The sequence below is a fragment of the Anomaloglossus baeobatrachus genome, chromosome 6 (genome assembly GCF_048569485.1).
Source record: "Anomaloglossus baeobatrachus isolate aAnoBae1 chromosome 6, aAnoBae1.hap1, whole genome shotgun sequence".
Taxonomy (NCBI): Eukaryota; Metazoa; Chordata; class Amphibia; order Anura; family Aromobatidae; genus Anomaloglossus; species Anomaloglossus baeobatrachus.
The window spans coordinates 499,911,782-499,939,580 of NC_134358.1; the positions used below are offsets into that span (position 1 = coordinate 499,911,782).

At 42.3% G+C, this 27,799-nt stretch overlaps 1 protein-coding gene across 3 annotated transcripts in view; it reads left to right on the forward strand.

Moving 5' to 3' along the window:
• The window catches only part of DPP6 (dipeptidyl peptidase like 6), a 1,510,443-nt gene that overhangs the window by 896,013 nt on the left and 586,631 nt on the right, over positions 1-27,799 (forward strand). For all 3 annotated transcript variants that reach the window (XM_075315434.1, XM_075315436.1, XM_075315435.1), the window contains exon 3: positions 22,396-22,494. In XM_075315434.1, coding sequence (XP_075171549.1) covers positions 22,396-22,494 — 99 coding nt within the window. The remainder of the gene's footprint in view (positions 1-22,395; positions 22,495-27,799) is intronic.

Here is a 27,799-nt window from a genome sequence, read left to right on the forward strand (position 1 = left end):
TCTCAATTATTCGTGTGGTTAACCATTTCCCTTCTGTAATTTTCTGATAACATATACATCATTGCTATTCCTGTTATTGTTAAATATACCCCTTCTGCAAAATACCTAATTATATATACTTCTCTGCTGTTTCAGTATGTACAGTATGTCACAAATATGAATATAACCCTCACATTTTTGTAAAGATTTTATTATATATTTTCATGGGACAACACTTAAGACCTGACATTTTGACACAATGTAAAGTAGTCAGTATCCAGCTTCTATAACCATGTAAATTTTACATGCCCTCTAAACTCAATACAAATCCATTAATGTTTAAACTTCTGGCAACAAAGTGTCAATAATATACGTGGCCACCATTATTTTCAAGCCCTACCTTTAATCTTTTGGGCATGGAATTCACTAGAGCTTTACAGGTTGTCACTGGAATCCTCATCCATCCCACATGATGACATCGCAGAGCTGGTGGTTGTTAGAGACCTCGCGCTCCTCCACCTTCCTTTCGAGGATGCACCACAGATGCTCATTAGGGATTAGGTCACAAGACATGCTTGGTCAGTCCAGCACATTTACCTCCAGTTTCTTTAGTAAGGCAGTAGTCATCTTGAAGGTGTATTTGGAGTTATCATGTTGGAATAGTGCCCTGTGGCCCAGTTTCCGAAAGGAGGGGATCATGCTCTGCTTCAGTATGTCACAGTACATGTTAGCGTTCATGGTTCCCTCAATGAACTGTAGCTCCCTAACTGGAGTTATTTGCTAATATTATTAGTACACCTAATATATATTGGGATAGGATCATGGAGCTGGGAATACCCCTTTAGGATATGTGTACACACAGAAATTTTGTTTCTTGAGCAAAAAACTCACCTTCTGGCCCAAAAAAAATGCCTCAAAAAATGCACGTGTTTTTGCCTCGTTTTCAGTGCGTTTTTGAAGCGTTTTTGCACCTGCATTTTTGCCTATGTATTATTTCCCTATATTCAATGGAAAAACGCATTGAAAAACCCAGAAAAGAAGTGACATGCTGCTTTTTTCTGCACCTAAAACTGCAGGCAAAAAAGAAGCAACGTGCGCACAAGCTTTTGGATTTCTCATAGACTTTGCTGGGGAAGGTCATACATACTGTTTAGGACCACAAATGGCACCCAAAACTCCACCAAAAAAGCAGCAAAAACGCAGAAAAAAAAGCTGTGTGTGCACAATGCCTAAATGTATTCTTATAAAAAACCTATGGTCATTAAAAGTCATTACCCAGATATGACAAACACATCAATAAAATATTCAGCATGTTATGTAGGCAAAGCAATGTCTCTTTTACCAAAGTAGTACATATATAACCACAGGAAAACGTTTCTCCTTGCAGAGACTGACAAACCAATCTGGCTGTCAGTGGTGAGGAGTCTTATAGCTGCAATGCTCCTCTGGGAAATAGGCAAATTGTCTCTTTGGGGAGGAAGGAGACGAACTCTAGTGTCACCTATTGGAAGTAACAATCCTAAAAGTCAAAAGTGATCCTTTAACAAGCCTTTTCATAAGACTTAGGATTTATGTCGGATCAGAACCTCAATTTGCAGACACAGTGTTTTGGGATTGGTTTGTCAGTCTCCGCTAGGAGAAAAGTTTTCCCCTGAGACCCCAGTAGAGTTTCTCATTCAGCCAGATCAGCTCTCCTACTTTGCACTGACGAAGGACAATCATCCCAAAACACCGTATCTGCAAATTGAGGTTCTGATCTGGCAAAAATCCTAGGTCATACGAAAAGCCTCGTTAGAGAGTCACTTTTGACTTTTAGGATTGCTACTTCCAATAGGTGGCGCTAGAGTTTGTCTCCTTCCTCCTAGAAGAGACAATTTGAATATATAACCACAATGTCTCTTCAACTAAAGTAGTACACATATGTCAAATAATGTGCAAATAGTAAGACATGCCAAAATCATGGTAACTGAAAAGTAATGTCAAGAAACAGTCTCACTGTGCCGCCCCTGCAGCAGTCGAACCGCTCGGATCTGGGGGTGATTACTCGTGGCTCGAGGGTCTCCAGACCCGGGGGCTGGGGGCCACACTCAAATGAAGAAGGGGGGCTTTTTACAGGGGAGGTATAGTTCGTGACGCCACCCGTGGTTTGCAGTAATAGGGAGTACCGCCGCTGCCATTGGGAGTACCCGGGGTGATGGAGTGGGGCAGCCAGATGACATTACCCTCCATGGGTAGGGGAAGGCCCCGTGACTGTGAATAGTGGTCTGGGATGCAGGGGGAAGCGCAGGCTCGCTGGTTGCAGGGGTTAATCAGGTACTCACTCAGAAGAAAGCAGACACTGACAATGTAGTAAACCAAGTCTCTGAATGCCACTGTCTTCCAGGTGGAGCTCATCCGGGTCCCGTCCCCCGCAGCACTGCCGGGTGGTCTGTGGCCTACCTCCTGGCACAGTAGTTTAGAGTGTCCTTCGTGGCCTGTTAGCTTGGAGCTTTCTGGGCCCCACTCCCTGCTATGAATAGCAAGAGGAGCTTGCTCTCAGGAGCTCATGCTTGGGATTTCACTGGGCTGTTTTGCTTGGAAAGCCCTATCCCCCTTGTTGTGCTAGTGCCCCCAATCTCTTAGCTTCGTGGGAACAGTCCATATAGGCCCTGTCCACTGCAGGTTAATTGCCGTGTTGCCTGAAGCTTCTCCCCGATCTAGAGTCCGTGTACCCCGACGTGCCTTCAGTCGCAGCCCGGCTATTGAACTGCGGCTGCTAGCTATCCTCCAAGACTAGCCAAGCACCCAGTCACAAACTCCCGCCACCGGGTCTCCGACTCCTCCGGGTCCAGACCACCGTCTGTGACCTAGGCTGCTTCTCCTCTGGGAGCTCCAACTCCCAGCTTCCTCTCACTTTGCTCCCCTTGAGCACACTGCTCTCTTCGCTCCCCTGGAGCTAACTGACTTGTCACCTCCCACCTTCCTGCCTGACCCCTAGGTGGGCAGCCTTATTCCAGCTTAGCAGCCCACTGGTGTGCCTGACAGGGTGTGGTGCAAGGTGTCGCTAGGATTTGGGAATGCTGGTGGAGGCAGTACTGCAAGATGGGGAGCCAGAACCATGGGGGTTGAGTCCTGACGGGAGAGACACATTGTGCAGAACCCTGTGACTACCTGACTAGTCCAGGGCGTCACATCACCATCAGATGTCCCGTAACTGGAAGCTTTGGCACTTTCAAAAATGAAGGATAGTAAGGGGAGGCCCTAAAAAGACGCCACACAGTACCTCTAAACTGTCAGACTATGAGTCAACATAGAAGTAATTGTTATACTATAGATAATAAAATGAAATTCGAAACTTAGAATGTTATTTATTCCAGTGGCTATGATAGTCACCTACACGGGAAGGCAGAGTAACCATTTATTCCTAAGGAGTGGTCACATTGAATGTTTTGCTGTGTTTATTTTTTAAAACTGAGGCAAAATGAAGCTATAGCTTTACATTGGTACTACAGTGGTCAAAAGAGTAAACTTTTAGTCTCCGTTTGGCTGACCTCTAAAAAAGAAGCTTGTATAGAGTAGTAGACTACTTCATTCCATCTTACCATACCAATAAAAAATGCACTAAATCATAATTTTTACATCATCACTGGCATCAATGTAAGATAAGCGTCCCTGGGTATATAGTGCACAAAGTCCATAAGTGTGATGTGATTAATGTTCAGTTAACCATAACACTCACTCCTTTAGCTAAAACTCTGCACTCATACAATATATATATGTATACATATATATATAGGACTTTGGTGGTAAACTTCATTAGAACTCAAATTTTGTAGAAGCCATAAATGTGCTGCAAATGTCCTGGACAAAGCTTAAAAAACTAACAGTGCAAAAAATATGATAATCTGACATTTCATTTGTGCCAGTCACATTGGATCGTGTGAATGTTCCCACCATGGCATCGTCACATAAACCCCATTTTTTTGGATGACTGTAACTCGCCTGCACTGTTCAATCATTCCGCTCAGTTGCTTTCAAAACAGAGTAAATTATACGTTTTATGTGTTCTACAAAACTACACACCTGTGATCATTTCTCGGCAGTCATTGTTAATGTGCGCTCTGATTGGAACGCCAGGAATTAGGTTTGCTACGAAGATTGTATTTCTATACAAAGTCAAATTCTGAGATATACAGCAATGGAATTGTACACAAAGAGCTTTTATGTTTCTTACTTCTGGAAAGAAAAGATTGATTTCTAATATTGTATAAAATACAATCTTTAAAAACAGTGTAACGTTAGTACATAAAATTTAAAATGCCACATAGCAAAGGGAACCTGTCATATGGAAAAATGCTATTAATCTGCAGAAATGGGGTTAATCTGCAAGTTAATAGCATTCTGAACCTGCCCGGCACCTGCACATTGAACCATGCTGCTGGGAGAAAATTAATTTTAATCTTACTGGCAACGTTCTGGTTTCAGTCATGGGGGCGGTGTTGGTGTGGGGTCAGTAACCGCTCAGTAAACACCCCCACACACTTACTGACAGCTTTCTATAATGCAGAACAGCTGTCAGTTAGTGCGGGGGGGCAGTTACACAGAGCAGTTACTGAACCACCTCGGCACCGACCCATGACCAAAGCAGGCTTTACTCGCAACGACATCGCTAACGAGATGTCGTTGGGGGTCACGGAATTTGTGACGCACATCTGGCCTTCTTAGCAACGTCGTTGCGTGTGAAACGCATGAACGACCATTAAACAATCAAAATTACTCACTTAATCGTTGATCGTTGACCGATCGTTCTAATCCCGATTCTCGTTGCTGTTGCAGGATGCAGGTTGTTCGTCGTTCCTGCGGCAGCACACATCGCTATGTGTGACACCGTAGGAACGAGGAACAACCTCGTACCTGCGGTCGCCCACAATGAGGAAGGATGGAGGTGGGTGGGATGTTCCGGCCGCTCATCTCCACCCCTCAGCTTCTATTGGCGGCCGCTTAGTGATGCCGCTGTGACGCCGCACAAACCGCCCCCTTAGAAAGGAGGCGGTTTGCCGGCCACAGCGACGTTGCTAGGCAGGTAAGTATGTGTGGCGGTGTTAGCGATGTTGTGCGCTACAGGCAGCGATTTGTTCGTGACGCACAACCGACGTGGGCGGGTGCTTTCACCAGCGACATCGCTAGTGATGTCGCTTTGTGTAAAGCCCACTTAAAACTCAAAGACTGCTGGGAGGATTAAAGTTTATTTCCTCCCACCAGCAGGGTTTAATGTGCAGACGCTGGACAGGTTCCAAACACAATGAACCTCCAGATTAACCCCACATCTGCAAATTAATAACATTTTTCCACTTGACAGGTTATTTTTAATGGGCCCTGCTCACTAGTGTAAAATTTTACCCTCTCGCCTAGACTGTCATCCACTCTGGAATTTACTTGTACAAATCCGCAAACTATGCTGAGCTTCCACAATGCACGAGTTCCCGGAAAAGAACAGATCTTTCAACTTCAGATCCAGTCTTAGCTGATAAGATAGGCTCAAATGAATAAGTTTTAATGAAGAATTATCAAGGGAATTAATTTAATGTAAAAAATTGTGTATGTAATCTATTTAATGTAAAAAGAGTTGTGCAGTATCTCTCATTTTTGCCATAGTATTTCTGCACCGATATCAGGCTACTTTCACACTTGCGTTGAACGGTATCCGTTGCATTGCGTTGTGTGATGGATGCAACGGATGTGTTGCATATAGTGGCACAACGGATGCAACAGATGCTGCAAAACAACGGAATCCGTTTAGATTTTTTTTTTTACAGTTTACTGGCGGCAGACTATTGTGAATGATCAGCTGATCGTTCACAGCAGCCGGCCGCCGGGTGATCAGCTGATCGCTCACAGCAGCTGGTCGCCGTGTGATCAGCTGATCCCTCACAGCAGCCGGTCGCTGGGTGATCAGCTGATCGCTCACAGCAGCCGGTCGCCGGGTGATCAGCTGATCGCTCACAGCAGCCGGTCGCCGGATGATCAGCTGATCGCTCACAGCAGCCGGTCGCCGTGTGATCAGCTGATCCCTCACAGCAGCCGGTCGCTGGGTGATCAACTGATCGCTCACAGCAGCCGGTCGCCATGTGATCAGCTGATCCCTCACAGCAGCCGGTCGCCGGGTGATCAGCTGATCGCTCACAGCAGCCGGTCACCGGGTGATCAGCTGATCGCTCCCAGTAGCCGGCTGCCGGGTGATCAGCCGATCGCTCCCAGTAGCCGGGATCGCTCGGCCGCCGAGAATGTGTGTGGGGGCGGAGTGAGGAGTGGGTGGAGCCGAGCGGGGCCATGGCGCTGAAGACAGGTGAGTATGCGTGTGTGTATGTATATGTATGTGTGTATGTGTGTATGTGTGTGTGTATGTACATACATGCGGAGTAGAGTACGGGAGGGGGCGGAGCCATGCGGGGAAGTGTTGGGCTCCCTGGACACGTACAGAGGGTAAATATCGGCAAAGCACTTTCCTTGGTTACCCAATATTTACCTTGGTTACGGGTGCAGGGAGCCAGAGAGGGCATGCGCAGTGAAATCCAACGGATTGTTCTGCTCAAAAAAAGTTACATGCTACGTTCCTCCCGCCCGATGCAGCGTCAAAATAATGACGCTGCGTCGTCCAGCGGATGCAACGCTGACACTTGCGTTACAGTGCGTCGTCCATACAAGTCTATGGAGAATAGCGCAGTGCGTTAACGGACTGCGCTATTCTCCATAGTGACGGACTCCGCTAAACGCAAGCGTGAAAGTACCTTTACAGTCACAAGTCTCAACCCCACAGCAAAACTAATGACTCAGAGTCACTACATCTTTAACTGTTTATTTGCTTTGTAAGACCTGTGGTTGGGCTTAATGGTTCTAAAACAGGCCTGGAAATGGGTCCATATTCCTTATGTGTGCAACTAGCCTGCAAATAAATTTAAATCACATTTGGGCTCTATAGTCTTTGTTCTGTTAGTCAACAGCATGGAGAAAAAGTGAAGTTTTAAAAAACATTTGGCTGGTATACCTTTGTTTTCACAATATGTGGTCAATAGCTATTCTACCCCTCATCCCTATTGTATGAAAGCTTGCTTAGATCAGTGCACATGTATTCTCAATGGGGAAAGTGAAGTTTTGCTGGTAACTTACTAACAAAACCAAAGGGGTTAGGTATTGTAATTCATTATGCCCAATCCTTATTCACTCCCAACATCATCTGACAAGGAACATTGAATGGCCCTATACATATTAGATGGTTGGCAGATCCCAACAAAATTGACAGATACAGCCAACAATAGCACAATGTTTTTCAGCTTGCATAGTGACTTTCGTACAGTATATAATGTATCTGTATTGCTTTATATAATATCTATCTATCTATCTATCTATCTATCTATATATATATATATATATATATATATATATATATATATATATATATATATATACATATATATATATATATATATATATATATATATATATATATATAAAAAACAATAATATATATAAAATATACAATAGTAATATAAATAATGACATATATATATATATATATTAATTTTATATTCACATTTATTTTTATTATTATTTTTTATATACTCATTTATTTTCATTTATTCTCATTTATTATTAATCAACAATAAATAAAAATAAATGACACATAATTTTATATATATATATATATATATACATATATATATATATCCATCTCTGTCTCTCTCTCTCTCTCTCTCTATATATATATATATATATATATATATATATGTATATTGTAATGTATATTGTGTACATATATATATGTGTGTGTATATATATATATATATATATATATATATATACCATGTATATATATACTGTATATATATATAGATATATATTCTTGCAATGTGAAGGGCCTATGGACGACATGAGGAATTTTTCCCTTTTCCCCTGAAGCTTTTAGTTTTCTTCTGCAGTAATGAGTGTGCCATATAGAATTAGTTATGTAAAATAGTCCTTTGCCTAATACCTACAAATAATACCCAGAAATCCTAAGGCATAAAGCTCCAGTTATAAATACTCTTCCAGCGTTCTATAATGTGCAGTGTGCCGAATGTAATGTAAGATCATAATGAGTAATCCATAGTGACAAATGATATGTACGCTCTATCATGGTGACTTTAGTTACAGTATACACAATGCAGTACTATCATTTAATCAGTAATAATTGGCCTTACGAGTCATGAACTATTGAACAGCCTGTGTTTTTCTTTATTTCTCCACTTCATCTCCAGGAGCAGTATCCCAGCAAACTTTCTGTATTCGGAAGCAAAGCCATTTGTCAAGGCCACAGGCATTCCCCTAGTCATTGTTATAGGGAGGAAATTGAAAGGTGTAGGTTGAAAATTTCCCATAGGAAGCAAAAGTTGTGCTTTGTGTCAGCTTTAGTTTAAATATGCCCCAGGTCGTAGATTTCTCAAAGACAGGGTGAGTAAGCAATAACACTATGTATAAGCAAATCCCTTTCCCCGTTATGTGTTTTGCATGAAGTCAGAGTAAGTTCACTAGGTTATCCGTTCTCCTCAGGTACACTGCTGCTGAACCTCATACCGGTGACTGCAGGAGATTGATGTCACTGACCCGCTACTGGAGCTCTCAGGCTATTAAAAATAACATCCTCTGGCAGCCCTGCTGGTTCAGTTTCTGCACAGAGTATGAGCTTTATAAATATATAGTGTGAAATATCTGAGATGTTATAGTATATTGAAATCTTCCTCCCCCTCTAGATTTAAAGGGGTATTTTCTAGTTTGGAACATTGGAGATAACGCCCTAGCGCAGTAGGTCCAACCATTGGGACACCCATCAATCTCGAAAACTACTCCCGTGCTGCGGGAAAAAATGAGCATGTCTCCATGTAATTCACATAGTCTGTCTGAAATCACAGACATGTAAGCAGCCTCATAGATTATAATGGGTAAGTGTAGTAACTGTGAAATGAATGGATGCCACATGTACCGGAAACATGGACATGTGAAGGAGGCCTGAATGCAGTTGAGTGGTGGTCATTTATTCTTATGGGAATAGTATGCACAAAATGAGAAAAATCCAGTAAAAATCTTCAATTTATTGCATATTCAAAAAATCCATGTTCATTACTAGGGAAAGCAATCCAGGTTGATGCGTTTCGACCATTATGATCTTAATAGTAATTGAAACGCATCAACTAGTATTGAATATGGATTTTATGACTTTACAATAAATTGAAGATTATACAGGATTACTGGATTTTTTTCTTTTTGTGCTTACTATTATTGCCCAGCTGTGGCCGATGGGCTTTCTGTTCTCCTTGCAAAGATATATATGAACAGGATCACAGGCAATTCAGTGGTGAGTGTTTCTTGAAACTATTCTTTTAGGAATGCCAAAGACCACTTGAGCACAGTACTCATCTATCTCCATCAGTAGGATCGAACATTTACGTTCACATGGAGCTCTTCAGAGTCCAGTTCTTGGCACTGGTGTGGGTTTCAGATGTCAGGAAGTTATCCCCTACTATACTCATAAGGATAGCTTCTAAACCTCAGAATACCCCTTTAATAAAACACAGATAAGCTGTTGGATGTGATTTTGTCAGAACATTGCAAAGTTCTACTAACCGATAGCAGAATTATGAATGCTGCTCAGTATTAAAACTCTTAATTGGTTTCAGAGAACGAAAAGAAAGCTGTTAGAATGGCTGAGTCGATCACCTGACCCAAATCCAATAGACAAAGAAAGGGTTTTGTACAAAGAATAAATGTAGAAGAGATTGCCTTTAGACTATCCTATCCTGAGGAATTTGGGCAGCCCATAAAAAATGGTAGAGAAAGCCATTTTAAAAAAGCTGCCGCTATAGCAAAATAGGAGTTTGGAAAGTACAGAGGCATTCCACAGTGTCTGAGGAAAGAAGTCAGAAAAGAGTCATGAGAGAAGACAAGAATGAATGTGACACTGAGAGATCAGTGGGATTTCATTGCCAAGAGCTTGGCGAATGGTTACCACTTGAAGATGCTGATAAGTGAAAAGACAGGCAGGCAGAGTCTTAAACCCAGAAGAGATGAAAATTTTGTCAGGGGTGTAATAAGCCTGGTTACAGATAGTGCATCCGTGACCAAGCCCGTATGGGAAGGAAACCCGCCGACACCGGCACCTATTTCATCTAGATGTGCGTCCAAGGGTACACATCCAGTGTAAGTGTATTGCGGCGCACAAACTCTATGGATTTCTGAACTGCAATACAAGCCACTTGTCAATCAGAGGCCAGCAGCTGACTTCAGTGTAAGCCTGTCACAGGCTGCCCATGGCAGTCATATCATCTGCTGCCTGTGGCTGAGATGCCAAATCAGCTGCTGACCTCTTTGGCTATAGAGGATGGCCTCTAGTTACGCCACTGGATTTTGATATAGTATAATGTCACCAAAATTACTGAAGTAATAGGTAGAGGTGATTTTGGTTAAGAAATGAAAAACTTATTGACAGGTTCCCTTTAGGTTTCTTAGTACTGTACAGTCAAGAATGTAACACAGGATGATTTTTTTCAGAAAGAGAAAACTGTATTAGGACCGTGTTAGACAGGTAGCTATGCCAATAAGGTGGTCCCAGATTGCCTATATAATTTATGTTAGTGTTCAGTGGTTTGAGAGTCACTTATGACTATCTGGCCATCTGGTGCCTCCTCAGCTATTGTGCACTAGTGACATCTGGCACCAGACTATCATGCTTTAGTTTCACCAGTAATGTGGTCCCAGATTGTCTATATAATTTATGTTAGTGTTCAGTGATCTGAGAGTCACTTATGACTATCTGGCTGTCCGGTGCCTCCTCAGCTATTGGGCACTGGGGACATCCGGCACCAGACTATAATGCATTAGTTTCACCAGTAAGGTGGTCCCAGATTGCCTATATCATTTATGTTAGTGTTCAGTAGTCTGTCTGAGAGTCACTTATGACTGTCTGGCCGTCCGGTGGCTCCTCAGCTATTGGGCACTGGTGACATTTGACACCAGACAATTATCAATTAGTTTCACCAATAATGACGCTAGATTAGCATTCTTACAGCTTTGTAACTAGATGCAAAACTAGATGTGACTGTATATTTAATACATTTTACTCAATGTCATATTTTTTGTTTTAAAGTGACTTTCAACCTAGAAAAAGTTGGTGACCTCTGAGCTAAAAGGAAACTTTTGTTGTGGCTATAAATCACCCTGATATGTCATCATCGCCTCTTTTATTTAAATTTGGAAAGAGAAAAAACTTTTAAATTGATGTTTAATTCTTTTAGAAAAGAAAGGCAATGTTTTTTTTCCTTTAAAGCATTATACGCGGTATCACTGTCTCGATTTTAACACCAGGTATTTAATCTAATGAATTGTTGCAAAAAGATGTATTTTTATAGGAAGCATCACAAAAATAACTTACACATTGATGAAATGGTTCAATTTCCTCTCCCCAAACACAGCTTTGTCACTGTGTAGAGGAACGTGTGGGGAGTGCAATTCCGGTAAAGTAGGACATGAGAAAACTGCTGCACTCTCTGGCAAAATGTTTGTCTCTGTAATAGCTTGCTGGTCCATGGGGAACGTGACGAATTGTTTTATTCTAGATAGCAATGCCCTCAATGGCTACTGGAGAATTTGTCAAAAGGGCCATTGAAACATTCCAGTGACTCTGCCCATGGGGATGACATGAGCACAGACCTGCATTTATTTGAGTTAAGCATAGCTGCTGAATTGTGCCTCTGTGTCCAATGAAGATGTCAAATTCTCCGACATAATGCAATATTGTCGGAAGCATTAGGCACTCTCCTTTTTATCATCTGTCATTAGATATTCTAAAGGCACTTAGCTTTACATGTTGCATCCCTCTTATTATATTGCCATCCTTATTACCCTATTCTCATGCACAAGCTCCTATAAAACTACAGCTTGTTATAAAACTACCTACTGTGGTTGGATCAGTTCTTTTATGTATATAGTGTTATATACCACTTAAAGTCAAATTAGAATATTTAGGAAGCAATATAGCATTTAATTTAACGGTATACAGTGACATGTAAATTTTTGCGCACGCCTAGTGAAAATTACTGTTATTGTGAACAGTTAAGCAAGCTGAAGATCAAATCATCTCTAAAAGCACAAATTATAGATGACACATTGTGTTTGTACTTTTGGAGAAAAAAAAATAATAATAAAAAAAACATATATATATATATATATATATATATATATATATATATTGAGCTTTTATATTTTTAAATTAACAAAAAAGGAAAATGAGCCAATGAAAAAGTTTGGGAAGGCATGGTTAGTACTTGGTAGCACCCCTTTGCAAGGCATCACAGCTTGAAAATGCTTTTTGTAGCCAGCTAAGAGTTCTTCAACTCTTGTTTAAGGGATTTTCAGCCATTCTTCCTTGGAAAAGTTTTCCAGTTCTGTTATATTCCTGGGTCATCTTGCATGCACTGCTCTTTTGAGGTCTAGCCACAGAGTTTCAATGATGTTCAGATCAGGGGACTGTGACTGTCATTGTAAAACCTTCTGACTGCGCCATTTGAGGTAGCCTCTTGTAGATTTTCAAGTCTTTAGTATCATTATCCATTTGTACCTTTTCTCTTATAGAAGGCCTGCAGATCTTCTCTGTGAAGCATCCAGCCGTAGTCCCTCATCATATTCACATTTTATTTACCCCTGATATTGTCTTTCCATCTCCTTGATATTTTGATGAAAACTTTCTCCTTGCTGTTTGCTAACAGCACCAGGGGTTTCAGGAAATTTGTCCAAATGGGAATGCAAAAAATGTTACTTCAAATTCATCAGACAATCCAAGGCTTTCAAACATTTCATCATTTCTTCACAATAGACTTAAATTGTGGATCTTTATAGATACCTAGAACTTCACAACTTCTTTAAAATAATCCCAAGCCCTTTTCTCAACAGCTTTCATTTTTGTTTCAAACAGATCATCCTTCATGAGTTTCTGAATATCTGGACCCACAAAAATGACATCCTTCAGTTTTGATTTTGATAGTCCCTGAAACTTGGTACACAGGTACTTAAAAGTCTCTCCTTCTTTCTGTAGAGTTTTCACAAACTGCTTCATCGGTGCACGCTTAATGTAGAGTGGTGGCAGGGGAACTTTGGTGGGATCAACTAAACGTTTCACAACTTTGTTGAGTCCATGTTGCAAAGATATTCTCATTGGCCAACTTTTTTGGTTTCAGTCATGAGTCTTATCTCAGCTGTCCCATTCATGCAAAAATCATGGGTACTTTGTGTATCCTCCTTGTTGTCAAGAAAACAAAAAGAGAACATTTGTAATGCACTGTGGACTTAATAGCACTATATAAGTGAGTAAAATAAATAATCTTTCAGATCACCACATATTGACCATGCTTGTTAGTTAAAGGGAACCTGTCACCATGTTTTTCCCCTATAAGCTGCGGGCAGCACCAGTCTGCCCATATATACAGCATTCTAGAATACTGTATATAAGAGCCCAGGCCGCTCTGTATAACTTTATAACTGTTAAACACTTTTCATTACACTCACTTGCAGGGCTGTCGGGTCCGATGGGCATCACTGGTCTTGGTCTGGCGCGTCCTCTTTTCCTTCCCTGCTCCATGTGGATGATGGATCTTACGTTATCCCCATAGAGACTGCCATTGAGTTCCTGTGTTGCTGTTGAGGGCAGATCAAAGTATTGTAGTGTGCATACGCGAGCGGTCTTTGACCTTTCCCTGCACATTATAGTACTTTGCAGGAGCGCAATGGTGGCCTCTGTGTGGATGACGTAGGATGCATCATTCACATAGAGCAGGGAAGAAGGATGGTGATGAAAGAAAGATAGGAAAGCAAAAAGGGAAGGCTCTGCACACAATCATGTGCACACCAATGTAAACAATTTTGACAAGAAATTTAAATACACTTTATTAAATACCAACCACAAACATGATTAAAAACACTTAAAATCATAAACATCAACACCCCACCTTGTATGGAGCACAGTCCAAATAAATAGACTATAGCAATGAGTAGCAGTAGATATACATGAACGGGGTGCCTGAAGCAACTAAATATAGAGCACAATAGCCTATACCAATGATCACAAGGACAATAATAAGCCTAAAGAAGGTAACAGTCATAAGGTAATCTAATATATAAAGCTATATATGTATGTGTGTATGTATGTGTGTATGTCCGCTAAAGGAATTCGCACCGTCGCATGTACAATCACAAACTTTTGCACAAACACCCCATGTGACTCAGGTAATATCATAGACTATGTTTGGAGAGAAAGTTTTAATCACACACTTTACAGTTATTCGTCAAAAAAACTACCTCCATTAATGTCAATGGAGCTGGGAGCCACAATGTAGCCAGAACTTCAGAAGAATGCACAGCAACACCCTTGAATGCAATGTTGGCTTGTCACAATGTAGCCAGGGAAAGAGAAGGAAAGAGAGGGAAAGAGACAGGCAGACAGAGACAGGCACATACCGACGGGGAAAGAGACAGACAGGGACAGACAGGGAAAGAGACAGCCAGAGAGGGAAAGAGAAAACAGAGAGGGAAAGAGACAGGGAGGGAAATAGACAGAAAGAGAAAGAGGCAGACAGGGAGAGAGACAGGGACAGAGACAGACAGAGAATGAGACAGACAGGGAGAAAGATAGACAGACAAGTAAAGAGACAGAGACAAGGCAAGAGACAAGCAGGGGAAGAGACATAGACAGGGAAAGAAACAAGAAAAAAGACAGAGACAGAAAGAGACAGGAAGAGACAGAGACAGGCAGAGACAGACAGACAGGGAAAGAGACAGGCAAAGACAGACAGAGAAAGAGAGAGACAGACAGGGAAAGAGATAGAGAGACAGAGACAGACAAACAGAGACACGCAGAGACAGACAGGGAAAGAGAGAGAGACAGACAGGGAAAGAGACAAAGAGTAGGAAAGAGACAGAGAGAGAAGAGACAGGGAAAGAGAGAGACAGGAAAAGAGACAGACAGACAGGGAAAGAGACAGACAGGGTAAGAGAGGACAGAAAGGGAAAGAGACAGACAGATAGAGAGACAGAGAGAGAGAGACAGACAGAGGGAGACAGACAGTGGGAGAGAAACAGAGATACTGTTAATATCCCGGTCAACGCTGGGTGCTACAGCTAGTTATAAATATAAATACAATAATTGCATAAAAGAAACCTCTCTGTGTCACGGGCGGAGGAGGGGACGCCGCGCTCTCCCACTGCTCGGGTCCGGCTGCCGCGGCTGCTGCGGCCTGCTGCTGCTCGGTGGCTCGAGCGATGGGCCGGATCCCGGGGACTCTAGCGGCGCTCCTCGCCCGTGAGTGAAAGGGGGTTTGGGTGTGGGGATTGTTTATTGTCCGTGACGCCACCCACGGTTGTGGTGATTGAGTGTACACCACTGCTGCTCTGGCTGGGGATCCCGGGAGTGATGGTATGGAGCAGCCAGTTGTTGTGTTGCCCCTCCGTGGGCAGGGGTTGGTGATCCCGGGGCCCAGTGATGGGGGATGGGATGGTGGACAGGGGGGCTAGGGGGCCTGTGGAGGTGCATGGGCGCAGGGGCAGCGCTGTGCCGCACGGCACGGAGGTACTCACTCAGCCAGTAAACACGACACAGTTCTCGGTAAACAAACGGCTGGTTGGACGGGTCCCTCAGACGGTTACATTGCCGATGTCCCCTGCAGTTGACGGTGACGGTCTCTTCCCTGCACTTATGTGTTGTTGTTTGGTAGCGATGGGTTCCCACCGGTAACCCGCTCCCCAGCTTGGATATGAACCGGAGGAGCTCCACTCTTGCCCGCAGGCGCTGGCCCTGGGAAACTGGTGCCTTGGTGGTGGCGATGTCTCACCTTAACGGTTGGACTGTTGCCTTCAAACGGGACTTGGTTGTTGGGAGACAGTCGTCCCCTTCACTGACGGATTTGGCAAAGTATGGCGACTCCTAGCCTTGCCGGGATCCGAAAGGCCCCTGCCCTGGTGCTGACTAATCTTCGTATACTGCTCCGGTACCGCCGGGTCACCACCCGTCCACGGTCCTTTCGGCAACCTCCAATCAGTCTCGTCTGCAGACGGTCACTGCCGTCTGCCAACCTTGCTGTCTCAGTCCGGGGCACACACCTGGACCAACTTGAGGCTTCTTGCTGTCACTACTCCTACTTTCCTCCTTTATCACTTCACCAGCTTCACTTCACTTCCTTTCACTTTCAACTCTCAACTCTATCTCATCTTCACTCCTCACTCTAGCTCTTCCCTGAGCTAACTGCCTGGTTTTCCCGCCTCCAGGGCTGTGAACTCCTCGGTGGGTGGAGCCAACCGCCTGGCCCACCCCCTGGTGTGGACACCAGCCCCTGGAGGAAGGCAACAAGGATTTTAGTTTTGACCTTATGTGTACCTGCAGGGAATGTGGGGTGCGTGTTGTGTTGTGACCTGTGACCCCTGGCTTGCCCAGGGCGTCACATTTGCATATAGAAATAATAACATGAACTGTCAAGAAGCAAAATCCACCAACCATAGTATGGTGGGCATACTGTATGGTGTGTTAGAGAAAGGAGGAGTCTACCTGGGGCCAGATAATGAAAAGCCCAAGGCACGAACTCCAATGATAGACCTAAGAGGCCTGAGAACTCCATTATGTGGATCAGGAAGCTAAGGCCACTACAGGAAAGCTTGTGATAATCTGAGGGTGGAGGTGAGGAGAACCCTACATGTGTCATCAGGGATGAGTACAGAGCGCAGGTTGGACCCTTAGAACCCCCCTCAAATTAGGGGGAAAATGAAATACTAGTGTGAAGACATGCAGTCTGAACAGGAAGCAGAGTTTACAAAAACCTAAAAAGCTGTCCTTTTCTTAAAAAAAAATAAAAAAGTTTCACTATGTGGGTTACGAGCAAAAGATAGAATTAATATTTTTTTCAGACTAATATGGTATACATAAATATTTTTTCCTGTCTTGTTATATTTTAATTAGTCTTTTAATTACAGTCTTTTTAAAGTTAATAGATGCTGAAAATACTAATCATGTCTATTTTTCCAAAATAAATCATTTTGCAATGGATTAAAGTTTGTGATTAAGTTTTTTTTTTTACTTGGAAAGCCATATTTACATGTTTATATTGTTAATTCCTTGGAAATGTGATGCATTCAAAAGCATTATTTATATCAATTTAAAATAGGCATCACCTAATTAGCTCTTACCCACAGCAAAATGGAGGCCGGTAATGGCAACACATCAAGACCTGGGGATTGGGGGTACCTCTGAGCCTACAGAACCATACAGATGCTGCACTCACTATTGAATATAGCATCTAAGGGGTTTAATGTCAGGATTACGCCACATCTTGCTGAATTTTGCATTTTAAGAGGAGTTTTACTAAAAGGGGTTGTCAAGTCTAAAGTGATAAGTTTGCAGTCGCTCAATGTGACTGCAGACTTAAAAATCCTCCCAGCGCACACATTGTGCACTGGCTGGATTAACCGTTTTCTGAGCCGAGAACAGTAATGTGACTTCAATTGTGCTCTATGCATGTTCCCGGCTAGAACCCGACTAGTGGGTGTGTTGTTGCTCCATACAAATGTATGGAGTGGGTGTGTCTGATTAGTGAGTGTGGCCATCCAGTGGGTGTGGCCTTTCTCTATATATTTATATGGACCAAGGCCGCACCCTCTAGTTGAGTTCTGGCTGGGAATGTGCATAGTATACCATTGCAGTCACATGAAACTCAGAGGCTCTGAAACCAGAAAAACCTTGGAGCGCACAGTGTGTGCGATGGTAGAATTCATAAGTTTATAATCACATAGAGTGGTGCATAGAGTGACTGCAAACTTGCCACTTTAGCCCAAACAACCCCTTTAATATACTGATTTTAACTATTTTTGTTGTTTTTGTTAAGTAAAGATAGCGAAAACAGACTCACCCTGCTATGATTCACAAACAAGTCAGGCGTTTACCATTGCCAGTCTTATTCTGGGTTTAACACCTTAACGACCGAGGGCAGTAATATTACATCCCTGCGGTCATAGTGTTCAATCCCACCTGCTGCTGCGGGCTGCAGGCAGAGATCCACGCACATGCCAGATGATTTGTACAACTGACATGTGTGGCTAACTACTGTGCTATCCACTTGTACCTGTTAACAACTTAAATGGCGCTGTCAAGATGTGACAGTGCCATATTACGGCGATTGTGCTAGAAGTTTACTTACTACCCAATACCGGAAGTCATGTGATGTGATCACGTGGATCCAGTGGTTGTCATGGTAGCACAGGGTCATGTGATGACTCCTGTAGCCTCCATGACTAATGCGGGTGTGACACGGTACGATCTATCGTGCGATTGCACGAGCGATCGTACCCGCCCCCGTAGTTTGTGTGTCACGGGCAAATCGCTGCCCATATTGCACAAAGTCGTTAAACCGCCGTCACACCTGAAGGAGGAGGGATGTTCGGCGTCACAGCGACGTCACACAGCGGCCGGCCAATAGAAGCGGAGTGCCGCGGGACGCAGGTAAGCTGTGTTCATCGTTCCCGGGGTGTCACACGGAGCGATGTGTGCTACCCCGGGTACGATGAACAACCAGCTGAAAGAAAAATAAACGATTTTTTAAAACTGAGCGACGTGTGACAGATAAACGATTTGCACACGATTTGCAAACGTTTTGCGTCGCTCGTAGGTGTCATGCGGGACGACGTTGCAAACTATGCCGGATGTGCGTCATAAAAACCATGACCCCCGACGATGCATCGCACAATAGATCGTCTCTTGTGACGCCCGCATTGGGTCCTATAAGAAGCAGCTGAGTACTGCAGCTTACATGAGATCTCTCGGTCTGAGCGGTGCTGCTCTGATAGGGAGAAATGAATGAGCAATCAGACTGCTGATACTTATAATCTCCTAGGGTAACTAGTAAAATAAAAAAAGTTTAAAAAAGTTTTGAAAAATTAAAAAAATAAAAAAACCTAAAAGTTCAAATCACCCCCCTTTCGCCCCATTAAAAATTAAAGGGTTAAAAAAATAATAAAAAATATTCACACATGTGGTATCGCCGCGTTCAGAAATGCCTGATCTATCAAAATATAAAATCATTTAATCTGATCGATAAATGGTGAAGCGGCAAAAAAATTCCAAACGCCAAAATTACGTTTTTTGGTCGTTGCATATTGTGCACAAAAAGCAATAATAGACGTTCAAGACGTAGCATCAGCACAAATATAGTAATGTTAAAAACGTCAGCCCGACATGCAAAAAATAAGCTATCACTGAGCAATAGAGCTTGAAAAATGAGAACGCTATGGGTCACAGAAAATGGCGCAAAATGTACACTACTTTGTTCTGATAAACTTCTGGGTTTTTTTTAACCACTTAGATAAAAGTAATCCTATTCATGTTTGGTGTCTACGAATTCACACCGACATATCAGTTTTACCATATAGTGAACACAGTCAATAAAATATCTCAAAAACTATAGTACAATCGCACTTTGTTTTGCAATTTTTTCTGCTTTTTTCAATACACTATATGGTAAAACTCATAGTTTCATTTAAAATTACAGCTCATTTTACAAAAAATGAGCCCTCATATGACTAGATTAACTGGAAAAATAAAAAAGTTATGGCTCTCGGAAGAATGGAGAAGAAAAAAAACGGAATGCGCAAAATCAGCCGGTCGTGAAGGGGTAATAATCCTTCCGTCTGATATTAGTTATACTGCGCTTATTAGTGCCTAAAACACTTACATGAATATATGTGCTGTTCTTCTGATTATACTCAATTTCTTTGGTGCCCCCTTGATTAATCAGTTCACGCCATGACTCGGACCTCTCTCTGTATCCCATTTATCCACGCTTCTTCAAGGATGACAGGAAAGAATGTTTTGCACAGAATCACACTAATTTATATTGTTCTTACTTTCCTCAGCAATCTCGTCTAAGACGAGTCGTCTTACTATCCCAATCATGAACAAGTCAATTATGAAAAAAATCAAGAATGCATCTTAATGTGTTAGCTGGAAATATAAAGGCTCCGAGTTGCTTCCTTTCTTTGAGTAAAGTTTTGAATATCCAACTCATTTATTTTTAAAGGAGCTGTCTGCTTCAAACAATATACATCCAAGATGTGTTCAAAACTAAACTATATAGAACATGCTAGAATACTTGAATTATGAGAGGTACGTCAATCCCAAGATATTAGTATGGTTCTCAAGTCCTGGTACCTCTACTTCTAGCTTGGTTTTGACATAGGAGAGAAGTTACCATGTTGGAACATTACCATTGACTTGTGTGAAGTGGGCTGGTTGACTGCTTTTTATTTCCCGATGCACATATTAGATAAAATTGTTGCATTTTGGGTTGTGAAAAAAGAGGTTCCAGTTTGAGACAGTTTTTGCAGGAATCTAGAAGAATTTTTGTTTAACTCCTTAACCTCTTGGGCAACAGTTTCTGTAAAACCACCGTGCGGAGCTGCCGCCCCACCACCGTGCGGAGCTGCCGCCCCACCTACACCCCACCTACTGTCTCCTCCCCAAAATCCTTTAGGATGTAAGCCCGCAAGGGCAGGGCCCTCTTCCCCCTGTGCTAGTCTGTCTATTGTAACGTATACATGTATTCTGTATGTAACCCCCTCATGTACAGCACCATGGAATCAATGGTGCTCTATAAATAAACAATAATAATAATAATAATAATAATAAAAACAATCATGAACACAGACTGGTATAGGAGGAGAGAGGACCCTGTCCGCGAGGGCTCACAGTCTACAGGGAATAGGTGAGGGTAGAGCTGGTTGCGCAGTGGTGTACTAGTCTGAGGGTTATTGTAGGCTGTAGGCTTGTCGGAAGAGGTGGGTCTTCAGATTCATTTTGAAGCTTTCCATGGTAGGCGAGAGTATGAAATGCTGGGGTAGAGCGTTCCAGAGTATGGGGGAGGCACGGGAGAAATCTTGTATTTGTAATTGTGAGAAGAGGAGATAAGAGAGGAGTGAAGAAGGAGATCTTGTGAGGATCTGAGGTTGTGTGTGCAGGTAAGTACTGGGCGACTAGGTCACAGATGTATGGAGGAGACATGTTGTGGATTACTTGTATATCGCAGATGGCAGCTGTGTTATATAGCCGGCATCAGATAGTAACTGATGAAATCAGAGTTATATCCAGTAACAACAGTTTAACCATTTAAATTCCACCATTAACATGATATTGACATTTAGAAGACGTTAACATTTCTTCTCTCAGTTCTACTTGCCATTGGCCCCCTGAAATTCATAATTGAGGAGGGGGGGGGGTGAGGCATTGGGTTACCGTAGCAGTCAAGGGGTCTAATTAAAGTTAATGTACAGCAGAATTTTGAAAGCAACATGTCATAGGGACAGAGAGTCCAATCCATATTATGGACCAAAACAGAGAATGATTCCGTAATAAAGTACCCCCCCGCCCCCAGTCCATACATTGCACAGATTGTAAAATTGAATGAAATGGCTGGCATTTATTTCTACATTTGACGGAAATAGCTTCCTATGGTGACTCATAAATAACTGCAAACTCTCAGAAGATGTAAACTCCAGACAAATATGCGTCTAATTAAAAGTGTTCTGTCTTAATGGGACAACCCTTTAGACCTGGCTCACATTCTTACTATCAGGGTGTCAGGGTGTCCATCCAAATCTCCCCAAAATGGGATTTGTCCAGAGCTTCCAATGGATTCACTATAAAGAGACATTTTGTATTTCATTTTTTTGGGGGGGACAAAACTTCGTGCTCAGGGTAGAGCTTGGTGATCAGGGTAGAGCTTGGTGATCAGGGTAGAGCTTGGTGATCAGGGTAGAGCTTGGTGATCAGGGTAGAGCATAGTAAGACTGTGGCCTTTGATGGCTTTTCGTAGACAGAATAATACACTATTGCAAATGTAAGCAATGATGTATTTCAGTGACAGAGTTACTGTGATGATATACATCGCTTTCCACCTGTTTCCATTTATGTCTAATTACATGAAAATCCTTTAAGGTATCGTGAAGGAAGATAAAAACAGTCTTCTGCAGTTTCCAGTAAAATATGGAAGGTTGTGAGGGTTTCAGAGAATGCTGTGTTAAGAATGAATTAACCAAGTCTTCTATCCTTATTGGCTGCCAGCTATCCATTAACATCAGTAGCTCATGCCCTGGTTTACTCTTCTCCAGAGGCACATAAAGAGAAGGCAGCATTAGCAAGTAGAGGGAATGGAAATCTCTTCAGAACAGTGTGTTTCTCCCCGTTCCATCAAAACTTCATTATTGCTCTCAAAATAAAATGACAAGCCTGGCTGTGCGTATGTTTTTTCTATAACTAATTGTAATTCGTTGGCCGAGGCGGAAGATGAAAAATAACCTATGTGTATTTGGCTTCTTTTTTTCCAGTGGAAGATAATAGCCTGTCACTCAAAGCGAAGGTATCGCTACAAGATTTGGTCAGTGGAGAGTTTGCAATCCACGATACGGAGGCTAAATGGATAAATGGTAAGTCTGATGCCACGCCGCGGAACTTTGTCTATCAATCTTTCTATTAGTTTTTCCAAGTAGATAATGAAAGCAGCTTTATTATATCCTTGGCTAATAACCCCATGCATTAAGATTGATGGACTTTTCTGGATGATGCAGTGCCTATTATTTGATACACTCCGAGCTTCATTTTTTTTTTTTCCTTTGTCTTTTCATGTTAACCTGTTTATCTTTGGTAGTGTTGGAAGAAAGTGAGAAAAGTAAAGTACTACAAATTAAAAATAATGCAGTCAATAGTTCCAGCTATAGAAGGAAGCTTGTCACTGGGCATCCATTTACGCATGGACGGTCAAAAGAGAGTCCGTTTGGACGGTCAGGTCAAAATGTATCGGCATTTAAGTGTTGTCTTTTGTTTTTTCTATACAGCAAAAATTACTAAAACAAACTTTAAGACAAGATCTACATTTTTTTTCAGCGAGTCACAGCCTAGAGATAGAGTTTAGGAAATACTCATCCCAAATACCTTATATCAGACAGAAGATGGTCCCTGGGCAAGAACAATATATGTGCCCCCTGCAGTCCAACAGCTCATCAAAATGCACAAATCCACCTGCTTTGGAGCTGATAGTGGTCCTTTTACCTCTTGGGCCCTGGTGCGGCTGCACAGGTTGCATCAATGGGTTGTCCACCCCTACCTAATATACTTCAAAAGCAAGGAAGAACTAGTATATTAAAGGGAACCTGTCACTACATTTGGCAACTATAAGCTGTGGCCATCACCACTGAGCTCTTATATACAGCACTCTAGAATACCGTATATAAGAGCCCAAGCTACGCTGTAAAAGGTTAAAAAAAACACTTTTATAATGGTCACCTAGGGTCTGGTCCGATGGATGTCACTGCTCTCCAGTCCGGCGCCTCTTCTCTCCGGTCCGATAACTCCTTTCTCCGGTCCAACGCCTCCTTTCTCCGGTACAACACCTCCTCTCTGCTGCCATCTCTGCTTCTACCCAGCCCAGTGGGGATGATGCGTCTGTCATCCACACAGGCCAACGTTGTAGTCCTGCGCATGCGCACTTTAATCTGCCCTACTGAGGGCAGATCAATGTACTGTACTGCAAAGGCACGAGGAAAGGCTATAGACCGCCCGCGGATGCACAATACTTTGATCTGCCCTGAGCAAGACAGATCAATGCCGGCTAGTGTGCATGACATAGAATTTGTCATGCACACGGGCCTCAAAAGAAGGAAGTCAGCAATCACCGCAGAGAGGAGGCACTGGACTGGAGAGAGGAGGTGTTGGACTGGAGAGCAGTACTGGAGTATTCTAAAAGTGTTTTTTACTTTCTATACAGCAGCCTGGGCTCTTATATACAGTATTCTGGAATGCTGTATATACAGTTAGGTCCAGAAATATTTGGACAGTGACACAATTTTCGCGAGTTGGGCTCTGCATGCCACCACATTGGATTTGAAATGAAATCTCTACAACAGAATTCAAGTGCAGATTGTAACGTTTAATTTGAAGGTTTGAACAAAAATATCTGATAGAAATTGTAGGAATTGTACACATTTCTTTACAAACACTCCACATTTTAGGAGGTCAAAAGTAATTGGACAAATAAACCAAACCCAAACAAAATATTTTTATTTTCAATATTTTGTTGCGAATCCTTTGGAGGCAATCACTGCCTTAAGTCTGGAACCCATGGACATCACCAAACGCTGGGTTTCCTCCTTCTTAATGCTTTGCCAGGCCTTTACAGCTGCAGCCTTCAAGTCTTGCTTGTTTGTGGGTCTTTCCGTCTTAAGTCTGGATTTGAGCAAGTGAAATGCATGCTCAAATGGGTTAAGATCTGGTAATTGACTTGGCCATTGCAGAAGGTTCCACTTTTTTGCACTCATGAACTCCTGGGTAGCTTTGGCTGTATGCTTGTGGTCATTGTCTATCTGTACTATGAAGCGCCGTCCGATCAACTTTGCGGCATTTGGCTGAATCTGGGCTGAAAGTATATCCCGGTACACTTCAGAATTCATCCGGCTACTCTTGTCTGCTGTTATGTCATCAATAAACACAAGTGACCCAGTGCCATTGAAAGCCATGCATGCCCATGCCATCACGTTGCCTCCACCATGTTTTACAGAGGATGTGGTGTGCCTTGGATCATGTGCCGTTCCCTTTCTTCTCCAAACTTTTTTCTTCCCATCATTCTGGTACAGGTTGATCTTTGTCTCATCTGTCCATAGAATACTTTTCCAGAACTGAGCTGGCTTCATGAGGTGTTTTTCAGCAAATTTAACTCTGGCCTGTCTATTTTTGGAATTGATGAATGGTATGCATCTAGATGTGAACCCTTTGTATTTACTTTCATGGAGTCTTCTCTTTACTGTTGACTTAGAGAAAGATACACCTACTTCACTGAGAGTGTTCTGGACTTCAGTTGATGTTGTGAACGGGTTCTTCTTCACCAAAGAAAGTATGCGGCGATCATCCACCACTGTTGTCATCCGTGGACGCCCAGGCCTTTTTGAGTTCCCAAGCTCACCAGTCAATTCCTTTTTTCTCAGAATGTACCCGACTGTTGATTTTGCTACTCCAAGCATGTCTGCTATCTCTCTGATGGATTTTTTCTTTTTTTTCAGCCTCAGGATGTTCTGCTTCACCTCAATTGAGAGTTCCTTAGACCGCATGTTGTCTGGTCACAGCAACAGCTTCCAAATGCAAAACCACACACCTGTAATTAACCCCAGACCTTTTAACTACTTTATTGATTACAGGTTAACGAGGGAGACGCCTTCAGAGTTAATTGCAGCCCTTAGAGTCCCTTGTCCAATTACTTTTGGTCCCTTGAAAAAGAGGAGGCTATGCATTACAGAGCTATGATTCCTAAACCCTTTCTCCGATTTGGATGTGAAAACTCTCATATTGCAGCTGGGAGTGTGCACTTTCAGCCCATATTATATATATAATTGTATTTCTGAACATGTTTTTGTAAACAGCTAAAATAACAAAACTTGTGTCACTGTCCAAATATTTCTGGACCTAACTGTAAGAGCCCACTGGTGGTGGCTGCAGGTTATAGTCTCCAAATCTGGTGACAGGTTCCCATTAAGCAGTCTAAGCTGAGGGGTGCAGTCAAAAAGTAGAGAAATTGCCATTTGTAACATGTTTCCTTCTAAATCCATTTGTAAAACAGTGATAAATAGGTGTGAAGGGTTTCGAAAATGGAGCAAGCTTAGTAGAAAATATGGACTAAAACAAGTGTGCAATTATAGTAATTAGAGAGCAGATGGAAATTAAAATGACTACAGGTTCAGACTGCACAGATTGTGTTTGTAGTCTGTTACCATGCAGCCAGGACTATTTGCAAAAGCATGTCATTTTCCATTTTAGAAACATTGGAAAAATAAAAAAAGGGATTTTCGGAATATTTGGAAAATATCATCCACCTTTTTGTTTGCATGGCATATAGTTAAAAGTTAGGTTGAAAAAAGACCTAAAGGGTGCTTTACACGCTGCGACATCGCTAACGCTATATCGTCGGGGTCACGTCATTAGTGACGCACATCCGGCGCCGTTAGCGACATCGCAGCGTGTAAACCCAATGAGCGACGATCAACGAGTGCAAAAACATGAAAAATCGTGGCTCGTTGACACGTCGTTCATTTCCTTATTATCGTTGCTGCTGCAGGTACGATGTTGTTCGTCATTCCTGCGGCATCACACTTTGCTGTGTGTGACACCGCAGGGACGGCGAACATCTCCTTACCTGTGTCAACCGGTAATGAGGAAGGAAGTAGGTGGGCGACATGCTCCGGCCGCACATCTCCGCCCCTCCTCTGCTATTGGTCGGCCGCTTATTGACGCTGCAGTGACGTCGCTATGACGCCGAACGCACCTCCCCCTTGAAGGAGGGATTGTTCGGTGGTCACAGCGATGTCACACAGCAGGTATGTGCGTGTGACGCTGCCGTAGCGATAATGTTCGCTACGGCTACGATCACCACATATCGCACCAACGACGGGGGCGGGTGCTATCGCGCTCGACATCGCTAGCAAACGCTAGCGATATCGCAGCGTGTAAAGCACCCTTTAGTCCATCTAGTTCAACCTTCCTTCCATATGATGGTCACATGTATTTCTTCTGTTCATTTAACTATTTTTTTATTAATATTTTTATTTTTTTGCCATTTTGTGATAATACATCAATACAGATAAATCCAAGAGTTTTGGTTTGGGATATTATTAATTGTGTATATGGCAGTGTTTCTGGAACTGTGATGACCTTTTTTATTCCCATCCCATCATAGCCAATTTCCATTTTGGTGCTCTCACTTTTTCTTCCTTTTTGTCCCCAAAAGCCATTAGTTATTTATTTTTCCTTCAACACAGCTATATGAGGGCTTGACGTTTTATACTTTTGGCTGGAGGAGAATTAGTTTTGCATAACATTTAACTATACAATGAACAAAGTAAAAAAACCTTCCAATTGAAAAGGTGAAAAGCACATGACGATTCCTCCACTAGTTTTGTGAGTTTTGATTATACGGTGATCACTGTGTAATATGAATTGCCCGGTCAGTATAATTGTGGCAATACCAAATTTGTATATTTTTTAAGTAGTGGAAAAAAAGTTTAAAAGACATGTAACAATTATTGTGGTTTATATCATCATTTACTGAGACCTGTACGTATTTTTTATTTATGGAGCTGCGTGAGCGCCTGTTTTTTGTGCAGCAAGCTGACATTTTTATTGATATCATCTGGGGTACATACAATGTTTTGATCAATTTTTATTGCATTTTGTAATTTCTGGTATTTTGAATTTATTTTCTTTCTGTGTCGTATGTGTTAAAAGATCTGACTTTTACAAATGTTGTGGCTCCATGCATGCTTATTTTCCTTGTTTTTAAATGGTTAAAAGGGGTTAATTCCAATTTTATCGTAGTTTTACAATTTATCCTTCATTTTTATGTTATTTTTCAGTTTTTGGGGGCACTTGAACCTGCAATTGTTTGATTGCTTCCTTTTTCTATATGCTGCAATAGTACTGTATTGCTATATATAGTCATCATGACATTCTTCTATGATGCCTAGCTTCGTAGGATGACTATGATGGCAGCTATGGGGAGACTTTCTGCAGACCTCTGGCTGCCAAGACAAGACATTGACTCATTGCAAACATATTGGTGGGGGGATGATTTGACCCTCCAGCATTTAACACTAGAACTACTGGACTCGTGACACCTATATAGAAATACATGGTGCAAAGTAGTCAAAATGACTACCTCAGTAGTTCTAGTGTTAAACATATGAAAGCAGC